The sequence below is a fragment of the Sus scrofa genome, chromosome 3, assembly GCF_000003025.6.
Source record: "Sus scrofa isolate TJ Tabasco breed Duroc chromosome 3, Sscrofa11.1, whole genome shotgun sequence".
NCBI lineage: Eukaryota > Metazoa > Chordata > Mammalia > Artiodactyla > Suidae > Sus > Sus scrofa.
In genome coordinates, this window is record NC_010445.4 from 57,585,745 (window position 1) to 57,597,613 (window position 11,869).

An 11,869-nucleotide genomic window follows, 5' to 3' on the forward strand; every position below is an offset into this window, starting at 1 on the left:
CAGTTTAAATTACAGTTGGCTTTAAAATGCTAATTCCGAACCCACTTATTTAAATGTCTTTGAAAATGTTCACTCTTCGGTTTGGAAGGCAACAAATCACACGAAAAGACTGTGCAAACGGAACCTAATATGAACAGACGCTTCCCGAATGCACACGAACCTAACGTTATGTTTAGAGACGTGGTTAGAGAAATTAAAAACCAATTTCAGTCCCTCCCTTCCAAGAATCCCCTAGGAGAAGGGATGCTCCTCGGTATCTATCCTGTGCCCCCAAAGACTTGTAAATCACGTCTATTATTTTCGACTGGGAGCCGATCAGTCGAGACCGGACGTGAATCCTGCAACTCGATCACAAAAGGTGTAGAAGCTCGAGGTCGAAATACCAAAGGGGGCTCGGCAGGTGGCCAAGGCGGCCACCAAAGTGAACTTACACTTTTTCGAAAATAGTTGTACTGTTTTGGTAATCTTCTCTTTGTTTTGATATTTGTTATTTTATTTCGTTATCGTGTTGAGAACGCGATGGTTAGGAATGGGGAGCCGTTCTCCTGAATTCTGGAGGCTCCAGCCGCCCCGGTTCCCTCCGCCCGGGGAGCGAGGAGGGGCCGCAGGGGCGGGGCGGGCACGGCGGGCGGCGCGAGGTTTCCGCGCTCTTTGCCGGGACGCGCGGGCAGGTGGGGCGTGGCGGGGGCGTGGAGAGCCGGGGCCCGCGGGCCGCCGCCCAGCCCCGGGACCAGCCCGGGAGGAGACGCGCAGCGGACGGTTATAAGAAGCCGGCTCGCCGGCGCTCCGCGTGCACCGGCCCGCCTTCCTCCTGCTCCCCCGTCCCGGACACCGGTCGCCAAGTGAGGGCTGAGGCGGGGCCGCAGGGTTGGCCCCCAAAGGGATGCTCTCGCCCGAGCGGCGAGATCAGCCCCGCTCGCCCCTCGCCGCCGCCGCGCCGCACCCGCCGACGGCCACCGACATGGCTCTCTACTGCGGCGACAACTTCGGCGTGTACTCTCAGCCCGGCCTGCCCCCGGCCACCGCCGCCACTGCCCCGGGCGCCCCTCCGCCCTCTCGAGCGCCCTACGGACTGACCGACTACGCCGCACCGCCGGCTGCCGCCGCCAACCCCTACCTGTGGCTCAACGGGCCGGCGGTGGGCGGTCCCCCCGCCGCCGCCGCCGCTGCCGCCGCGTACCTAGGCGCCCCCCCGCCGCCGCCGCCGCCCCCCGGGGGCGCGCCGGGTCCCTTCCTGCAGCCGCCGACCGCCGCCAGCACCTTCGGCTGCGCGCAGCGGCCCTTCGCGCAATCCGCGTCCGCCGCGCCCGCCTCGCCCGCGGGGCCCGCGGCGCCCGGGGAGCTGGGCTGGCTGTCCATGGCCAGCCGCGAGGATCTGATGAAGATGGTGCGGCCACCCTACTCGTACTCGGCGCTCATCGCCATGGCCATCCAGAGCGCGCCCGAGCGCAAGCTCACGCTCAGCCATATCTACCAGTTCGTGGCCGACAGTTTCCCCTTCTACCAGCGCAGCAAGGCCGGCTGGCAGAACTCCATCCGCCACAACCTGTCGCTCAATGACTGCTTCAAGAAGGTGCCCCGCGACGAGGACGACCCAGGTAAGGGCAGACAAGTGCTTGCCGGCGGGTCCCTCACCCATTCCCGCCTCCCACAGCGGCTGGTGAGTTAGGGAAAATGGAAAAAGCCTTGAATCTTCCCCTGGCTGTTCATCAGGCCTTTGGAAGGGAGGGTCAATTAGGAATAGGGAGGTAGATTAGGAAAAAAAGTGCACGGGACGAGTTCTCAGATAAGGGACGGCTATAAAGAGATTGGGATGAGCTGAGAATCCCATCACTTTTCACGAGAGAGGTGGGGGGAGACCAAGCGTTAGAGCAGCCGGACACTCCAGCTGTCCGGCGATGCACCTCTCCTGCCTCGGGTTCGCGAGAGACTCCCCGTGCGCTTCTTAACCGAGACCTGCGCCTACCTGGAGAGGGAGAATTCGAAGGTGGTGGCACAGGCGTCCTGAGACCGGAGCCGAGGGGTCCTGCGCATTGTGGTTTGGGAACTTTAACTGTTTTAGAAGTGCCGACATGAAAATCCCAAGTAGACTTCGTTCTGATCTAAGCTGAGGAGGGCTTTCCCTCTTAGTTGAGGGATGAGGTAGAGACAAGTTCAACAATGAGAGAAACAGCCCTCCTGCAGGTTTGCAGAAGGAGCCCAGGACAAGGGAGGTGGGGGAAGAGTTGTGAGCAGAAAAAGAGAAGAGAAATAAAACTGTTGCATTTGGACTCCACAGAAAGCCAAGACTTTGTGTAAATTATGTAACTGCTCTGGAGTATTTGTACCTAAAGTTATTCTAGAGCAGGGCTTTCCAGATGAAATACAATATAAACCACATAATGATTGTAAATTTTCTAGAAGCCACGTGAAAAAAGTAAAAAGAACCTGGTGAAATAATTTCTAATTTTTTGGAGGTAATTGTTTCAGCATTTAACAAATATAAAAAAATTACTAGTGAGATACTTGACATGATTCTAAGTCTTCAAAATTCTGTGTGTGTGTTTTACACCGCATCTCATTTGGAACTAGCAACTTTTCAGATGCCCAAAGGCCAAGTGTGGTGAGTGATTACTGTACTGGACAAGGAGTGCAGTTCTAGAAGATGCATCTTCCATATTTGGCCTCTAAATTATCAAAGATGATCATGGAAATTTCCCTGCATAGTTCTGGATTTCCTAAAAAGTCAAGGATCTCTAGCTATGCCTTTTGTCAAAGGGCTTGAGGTGACACAATGGAAATAACCTGAGAGGTGTAGGTATTGATAGTTGTTCCATGATATTATTTAGATGATTATTTAGATAGTTGTTCAACTCCTTGCAGAAAATGTGTTGGTGGAGGTAATGGATGTGAAGAAGTGTGCTAATGTGGAAGTGTGGAAGCAGAGCAATACAGTGGTCAAGTATGCTGAGTCCAGGGAGTTCCTGTTGTGGCTCAACGATAACGAACCCAACTAGTATCCATGAGGATGTGGGTTCCATCCCTAGCCTTACTCAGTGGGTTGAGCCGTGGTGTAGGTTGGATCCTGTGTTGCTGTGGCTGTGGCCAACAGCTGCAGTTCCCATTCGACCCCTGGTCTGGGAACTTCCATATGCTGCAGGTGTAGCCCGAAAGAGCAAAAAAAAAGAAAAAAGAAAAAAGATACTGAGTCCAGAGCCAACCTGCTTAAACCTCTGGCCCCTACCATCGATGCCTGGGAAGATGGAAGGTTACTAGCCAATCTGTCCCTCAGTTTCTCTGGCTGAAAAAAAAGACCCGTGAGGAATAACATTATCCAGGCGGAGAACTCACTCCAAGATAAGGGCTTTACAGTACTTTCAGATGCCAAAGATTCTTTTTACTGGATGTGAAAAAAAAAAGCTGTTGGGAGATAAAATCCTCCTAGATGATAGATCTTTTTTACTCCCATTGTGCTAGATAGTGAGGGAAATTATCTAAGCAGAAGGCTGGCATTGCGAGCATCAAATGTGGCCCTGATCTCTGAAGTTAGCGGAGTGAAGGAAAAGCTTGGAAGAGACAAGGGGGCACCTCCTGCCCTAGGTGAGGAGGGTGCATGGAGCTTCCTGGTACTCCAAAGAGATGCCTTGCAAGGCAGAAGGTTGTGTATTTGAGGTCGCCTCTTTCCAGTGGAGTATTTTTAGGGGCAGGTATTGTCCCCTTTCAGCCAATGATAATGATAACAGATAATTGTTTTTCCACTGCTTTTCCTGTGTGCTGGCCACTTGGCAGAGATCTATCATTAACCCTCACAGCCAACCCCTATTTTTAGAGATAAGGAAAGGGAGGCTCAGGTTTAGTGCAATCTTCCCCCCAAAATACATTTAAACAGCAGAATGGATTGAGCCTCTTTGTCAGTTTGAGTGCCTGCCCCCCTCCTCTCAGATCAGAAGCCCAATTCGTGGTCCACCCCTAACTCAGCCATCTTTCTTGTTTCCTTAGGGAAGGGGAATTACTGGACCCTGGATCCCAACTGTGAGAAAATGTTTGACAACGGGAACTTCCGTCGGAAGCGAAAGCGCCGCTCGGAAGCCAGTAACACCCCCGCGGTAGCTATGGGACATCCAAATCTGAAGAGGGGCTCTCCCCAGGACTGGGGTCTGGAGTAGGGGGAAAGCCGGAAGGGGACAGCGCCTCTGCGTTGCTGAGACCCTCCCAGTCCCCGGAACCTCCTGAGGGCACCAAGAGTACTGCCTCCTCCCCTGGAGGGTCCCTGCTCTCTTCTACCCCCTGCCTGAACAGCTTCTTCAGCAGCCTCGGCACCCTAAGCGTCAGCAGCAGTGCAAGCACCCAGCGAGCGCTCCCGGGTGGCCGCCACCTAGGGATCCAGGGGGCCCAGGTGCCCTCCAGCGGCACATTCCCCCCCAGCTCCGGCTCGGACGCCTCTCCAGACACCTTGCAGCTAAGTCACAGCACGGGCAACAGCAGCAGCCAGAGATCTTCCTATTATAGTCCCTTCCCGGCCAGCACCAGTGGGGGGCAAAGCGGCCCCTTTGGCAGCCCTTTCTACAACTTCAGCGTGGTCAACAGCCTCATCTACCCCCGAGAGGGCTCTGAGGTATAGAGCACAGCGTGTTTCTTAGACCTGAATATGCACACTTGAGATCTTTTTTTTTATTTTTATTTTTTGGTCTTTTTAGGGCCGCACTGCGGCATGGAGGTTCCCAGGCTAGGGGTCCAATCGGAGCTACAGCTGCTGGCCTACACCACAGCCACAGCACAGCAAGGCAGGATGCTACCTACACCACAGCTCACGGCAATGCCAGATCCTTAACCCACTGACCGAGGCCACGGATCGAACCTGAAACCTCATGGTTCCTAGTCGAATTTGTTTCCGCTGCTTCACCACTGGAACTCCCACACTTGAGATCTTGTTAAAATGCAGATTGCAAGGTGGCAGGTCTGGGGCAGGAACTAAGACTGCATTTCTCCGGAGCTCCTGGCTTAGCTCTCAGGCCACCAACAATGCTACTAGCAGCGTGGGTACAGTAGAGAAGTCTTTCTGTAACTTGGCAAGCTTTCCACAGGTTTTTTCTGGATAGGGGCCTCCCTGGAGAGAAATCCAGCTCTGTTCTGGGATCTTACTTGGGAGCCCGGTGAGAGCAGGGACCATGTCTGTTTGTTCATCACTGTTACAAGCTCAAATGTGTTCAGGGATCAGCTTTAAAAAAAAACAAACAAACAAGTGAATGAAATTACAGGAAAGGAAAAAAAGGTAACAGTTGGCAATGGAAGCAGTAGGGAGAAGTTGGGACTGACCAGCTGAAGGCTGCTATGGGCAGCTGGTTATCTTCTTCCTGGCAGCATTCTGATTTTTCTGGAAAAGTCAGAGAGCTGGAATTTTAGAGGAAACCTCCATAGTCTTCTTTGTGGCTAATGGAAGTTTCTCAGATACTGTGCTAGGAACCGCCACAAATCCTTGAGCTCCATCAGGCTCGCACATCACTTCTGTTTATGCCCAGTGTCAGGTACCAGGTAGACCCTAATAGCCATAAAACCGCCCAACCAAGTGCTGCATGCTAGGCAGTGTTCTAGACACTTGACGCGGATTGACTCATTTAATTCTCACAACAACCTTGGGAGATAGGGATTATTACTACCCTTCATTTTCTGTATGAGGGCAGGAAAACACTAAGAGGTTAGGTTACTTGCCCAAGGCCACATAGTAAGTCCTGGAGCCAGCCAGGAGCCAGTTGAGGCGATCTGGCTCCAGAATTGATGCTGGTAAGCTTTGTGTTCCAGTTCCTGAAAAACAAAGGTGCCGACGTGCACAGGCAGACATAGTGCATAAGGAGTAGGAATGAACTGGATTTCACGTGACCAAAGATTCTGGATGAAAAATATCACTTGAGATGTCCCTCTGAGCGGTGGGGATGGTCACCACCTCTGCCCTATTTCTGCTGCCATATTTCTGAGGTCTGGGGTGACCATTGTCCTAGTTAACTTGACGTCCTGTCCCTTCTAGCACACGTCCTGGATTTGTCATCTTTTCAACAGTTTTAGAGTTTTGATTAATAATAGTTTTTAAATGGAATTTTTATAGTTTTTTAATAAAACATTTGTGATCAAAAGAATTTTTTAATGTAATTTATTTTTAGCACTCCCTTTTACTCCTGAAGAGATATCTTCATTTGAATAGTGTTTTTATGGTCACCCCTTTCCCCCAGCACCCAAGTGCCCAGCAGAGTGCCTGGTACATGGCAGACACTCAGCCACCGTTTGAACTTCTCCAAAAAGTGTGAATTAAATTGATGACAATTGTTGATTGTACTGGAATAAGAATGCATTAAGATGAAAATAGCGTCCTGTGAATCGCCTTTGTGCCATGTTCAGTCTTTGATAGGAGCGTTGCTGGTTTGGGGTTTTAATGTTTTTAGAAAAGAACACAAGTACATTGTAAAAAAAACTTTTAACTTTCCCCTGTGTATTCTTTTTTACCACTCTTACAGCATTACTGTTACATTTTCATTTTGAAATATACATACAGGAAATTGTTTTTTAGGAATAGCCAGCTGAGGTAAAAATAACATTACCATTCACCATTACTTTTTAAGTATTATGCAGGCAGGCAACCAAAGAGACTACCCCCCGTATTGTGTGTACAAAACCCCAATTTCTATGGATATTTTTCTATGTGAAAAAAATCGTATGGACTTTTATAAATATTGTTTCTAACACAATTCTATATTTGTAAATTAATTTATAATGTGAACTGGGATTAAAAATATTTTTTTTTTTTCCTAAGAAAGCACACTGCATGCTGGAAATCACATGAAATAAACTTTTAAGTGGGATGACTTCTGGCCACTTTGAGGACTTACTGTTTTTTTCTCTCTCCAGCTTCTTTTTCCTAAAAGAATAGATGTATGAGTGGCATGGCACCAAAGCCACTACAGGGATTTTGTTGAAATGATGTGTTGAAAGAGCAAGCCATTGATTTTTATATTGGATTTGTTCTAACTACCCTCATCCGAAAGAGTTGGAATGAAACAATTACTCTTTGGAAGGGTCTCTAGGCATATGAGCACTTTCTTTTTAACAGAGTTAACAGTTCTGTCATTTAAGTTAAACTAACTTTCAGTATGCCAGATAATTTCTGTTCCAGAGAGAAATGGTGCTGTAAGCCCTCATTAGCTGGCAGCATGCCACACAGCTCTGTGGCTTTGAGAGCTGTGGTCCTCAAGGGGGCCACAGGCAGCCCATCATTTCCAGGGAAAGCTAGGAACACTTGAACTTGGCCCTAACTAGAAGAAACCTGAAAGATGAGGTTCCTACCCTAGGCTTTCTCAACCTCAGCACTATAGATTTATGAAGCTGGGTAACCTGTTGTGGAGGTTGCCCTATGGCATCACAGAGCTTTAGCATCCTGGGTTCCCAACCATCAGATGGCAGAAGCACTCCCTCTTTCCCCAACCTGGCCACGAGTGACATCCAGAAGTATCTCCAGACATTGCCAAATGTCCCCTGGGGACAAAATTAGACCTGATTGAGGACCACTGATCTAGACCAAGGCCCACAATTTGCCAATGAGGAATTGGAGTCCCTGTACTCCCTCACACAAAGTCCTAGGCTCTAGGGCTAGTAGTTGAGCCCTGAATGAATTAGGCCTCTGGGCTCCAGTACAGGTCAGTTTCCATAGAGACCCAGGCTGGGAATAATTTTGATCAAACAATAGTAAACTATCTGGGTTATTTTTGATGGGGATGGTGGTGGGGAGAGCAGGCCTAAGGATTTCTTGGAAAGAAAGACATATGAAAAGAAGGTGTTTAACCTGTATTTGGAAGTACCTAGCTGTGGGTGATTGATAGCTATGAAATGCCAGAACCACGGTGTCTGTGACAACAAAGGTGAAGAGAAGCATCCACTTCTGATCTCCAGAACCATGACCAAAGGCAGCAGGGCAGCCCTGCCTCCAAGCCCGGGACTGAAGAAGCTGTGTTGGGGCAAGTCTCAGGGGACTGCCTTCCGCTGGGCCTGGGATTAAAGGGAAAGGAACCAAGCTGCCTGTGGCTGTGACGTTTCCAGGTCAAAGTCAGCACAGGCATTCCAACTGGTACTGATTTCCAGCATCTGTGACATTTTCTGCCCAGGAACTGGGTCAGGAATTCTGGACCTGAGCTAGATCCCACTATTCATTATTTGGGGAGGTGCAGAGGAAGAGACGAGGCCCCGTGGCTTCTACAGAGTCCCCCCAGGAACTCGGGCCTGGCGTCAAGTTGCAGCCCAGGCTGAGGATCCTTGGACCTCTCTATAACTTAAAGCAGGTGCCTTTCAGGCTCCCAGGACCTAGTGTACCTGTTATTTATTTATTTATTTATTTAGTCTTTTGAAGGCCGCACCCTTCCATATGTTGAATATGGAAGTTCCCAGGCTAGGGATCGAATCCGGAGCTGCAGCTGCCAGCCTACACTACAGCCACAGCAACGCAGAATCCCAGCCCCGTCTGCGACTTACTTACATACACCGCAGCCCACTGAGCGGAGCCAGGGATCGAATCCGAGTCCTCATGGATACTAGCTGGGTTTGTTACCACTGAGCCATGACAGGAACTCCCTAGTGTACCTTTTAGGATAAGATGGGGGTAAGGGAGAATTGGAAAAAGTAATCGGCAGGTTTCAGGTATCCTTCCTGATACTTTTAGAGCGTTCATCTCCTTCTTGAGCTTTCCTGGGAAAAAGGAGCCAGAGCCTAGAGGCTTTGAAAGCTGGGCGCCGGTGCACCCCACCCTTTGCCCAGCTCCCCAGGGCTCTGGCAAGTTTCTCCCTGGGGCCAAGTGGGCCAAGTATGGGGGCCCAGAGGAAAGAGGAACATCCCTGGACTTCAGAAGAAAAGACCACTCTGTACTCCTTGGTCTCCCGGAGACTTTCAAGTACTTGGAAAGAGCCTAAATCTTCAGGATCTAACTTTTTTTTTTTTTTTTTTTTTTTTTCTTGAGCGCCTCTACTAGCTAAAACCTTGATGTTTTTACTGAAAAAGAAATCTCGTGGTGGTTTCCTGAGGCGGGGATTTGCTGGTTTCTGGAGGTAGAGACCTGGGGGCTTGTGGCCTTGCCTATTGTCATGGAAAGCAGTCAGCTGGGCTGGTGGCTGGGTGGCTGGCACCGCTGAACGAAGAAGGAATTTCCTGTCAGGTTTGAAACAAAAAAAGGTCAAAAAAAGACCTGATACCTACTGAATTCCTCCCTGCCTTTTTATTCAAGATGTCGAGGGATCCTAGCCAAAGCTCTGGGAGGCCTGGAGAACAGTCCTTTATCATTTTAAAAAAGGTGAGCATTACAATAATAATAACTCAATTCTTGGGTGCCAAGCACAGTCCTAAAATATATATACACACGCTAAATTTAAAATAGCTGTTTTAACCTTCTCAGCAACTCTAGGAGGTAGATTGCTCATTTCACCAGTGAGAATGCTGAGGCTCAGGAAGTTTGTATAACCGGGCCAAGGTCAAAAATCTAAGTGGTCCCTGCAGGTAAGTGGTTGAACTGAGATTCAAAATCAGGCCATCTGGGGGTTCCCTTGTGGCTCAGCAGATTAAGGATCCAGCGTTGTCACTGCTGTGGCTCTGGTTGCAGACCCTGGCTCGGGTTTGATCCCTTGCCCAGGAACATCTGCATGTTGTGGGCGTGCCGTGCCCCCCACCTCCACCCCAGTCAGGCCCTCTGATGTCACAGCCTACCTGCCCTTAACCTACTATAATGCCTCTCCATTTTGAAGATGAGAAACAGAGAGGTTAAGTGACTTGCCCAAGCCCATGCAGCTTGCTGGTTGCAGATTTGGGCTTAGAACCTAGGCTCCTACTCTGCCACCTGTCCCCTTTTTCTCTTCAAGCACTTCATTTGGTTTTTTTTGTTTTGTTTTGTTTTTTGTCTTTTTGCCATTTCTTGGGCCGCCCCCACAGCACATGGAGGTTCCCAGGCTAGGGTCGAATCAGAGTTGTAGCCACTGGCCTACACCAGAGCCACAGTAACGCCAGATCCAAGCTGCGTCTGTGACCTATACCACAGCTCATGGCAACAGTGGATCCTTAACCCACTGAGCAAGGCCAGGGATCGAACCCGCAACCTCATGGTTCCTGGTCGGATTCGTTAACCACTGAGCCACGATGGGAACTCCTCAAGCACTTCATTTGTAAGATTGGTTATTGTGTCTGGGGCTCCTTTTCAGGGATAGAGGAAGGTATGCAGGGAAGTCAGTTTTCCTTTATAGGTCCTCCTTTACAGGATCAGCCAGCAGCCTAGATCTGAGCCCCAGATCTCAGGCTCTGAAACTTCTGAGGAAAGCCAGACATGGGCTTGGACTCATAGAAAATTTATCCACTGAATCAGCACATCCCTCCGAGCCTCAGGCCCTGTGTTGGGCATTGAGGATACTAAGATGAGCAGACCCAGGGAGTTCCTGTTGTGGCACAGTGGTAAGGAACCTGACCAGTATCCATGAGGACCCAGGTTCTATCCCTGGCCTCGAACAGTGGGTTAAGGATCTGGCATTGCCCTTAGCTGTGGTGTAGGTCATAGACACAGCATGGAATCCAAGTTGCTGTGGCTGTGGTGTAGGCCGGCAGCTGCAGCTCCAATTCAACCCCTAGCCTGGGAACTTCCATATGCCACGAGTGTGGACCTAAAAAGATGAAAAAAAGGATGAGCAGACCCATTCAGATCCTTAGTGGGCGGAGTTCCCCTCATGGCTCAGTGGTTAACGAATCCAACTAGGAACCATGAGGTTGTGGGTTCGATCCCTGGCTTCACTTAGTGGGTTAAGGATCCAGCGTTGCCATGAGCTGTGGTGTAGGTCACAGATGTGGCTTGGATCCCATGTTGCTGTGTTGCTGTGGCTGTGCCGTAGGCCGGTGGCTACAGCTCTCTCTGATTAGACTCCTAGCATGGGAACTTCCATAGGTCATGGGTGCAGCCCTAGAAAAGACAAAAAAAAAAAAAAAAAAGATCCTTAGTGGGCGTGGCAGAAGGGTGGGGGTGGGTACTTGGAACAGATGTGCACAGGGTGGGACTTAGCTCCCCCAACCCCGCTGCCAGCCTCTGCTGACAGGGATAGAATGGCCGGACCTTCAGGAGAGCAGCAGGCAGTTTCCCTGTCCTGGGCTGAGAGGCTGACACTCCACTGACTCCTTCACCTCTTCTTTTCCCTGTGCTGCTGCTGGGAGGAGACAAATCAGGCCCTCAGGCCTGGGCAGTCAAAGGGTGCTCTCTGCAAGGCCTGGGGACTAGAGTCAGATCCCCTTGCCCTTGTCCTTCCAGCCCTGGGCTCCTCCCAGCCACGCCAATGCCAACATTAGCCTCAGCATTGAAGCTCCAACTCTGCTTGCAAGGAGGTTCCAGGATACAAGTGTGTTGGGGTTTTCTCCTCCTCAGCAAACCACAATGAGGGGATGTCTCTGCTCCAGGTTGGGATCAGCAAGTGGGGCATTAACAAGGACAAGGAGGAGTTCCTTTAGGGCGCAGCAAGTTAAGGATCTCGCGTCGTTGTTACTTTAGCAGTTCCAGTTGCTGCTGTGGTTTGGGTTTGATATCAGGCCCAGGAGCTTCCGCATGCTATAGGCACGGCCAAACAAAAACAAAAACCAAGCAACCAAGCATGAAGACCTCTTTCCTCTCATCCCCAAAGGTGATGCCAACTGACCCCATTGCATCATTGTTCACCTCCAACTTCCCATACCTGGGCTGAATCACAAGCACTATGACTATGGCCTTGAAGTCCAAATTTCCTGAGACTTTATAAAATGGATAATATCAACATCTCCTTCTCAGGGCTATTGAGAGGGTTAATACATCGATTTTATTTTATCAGTTTCTTCCTTCTTTTTTTTTTTGCTTTTTAGG

The 11,869-nt window shown here is 50.0% G+C and overlaps 1 protein-coding gene across 1 annotated transcript; it reads left to right on the forward strand.

Annotated features, from left to right (window-relative positions):
- On the forward strand, positions 925 to 4,622 carry FOXI3 (forkhead box I3). The gene is given in 3 exon segments (XM_021088419.1): positions 925 to 1,598; positions 3,979 to 4,089; positions 4,092 to 4,622. Coding segments are annotated over 3 exon segments (1,257 nt in total). The 5' UTR covers positions 925 to 961; the 3' UTR covers positions 4,601 to 4,622.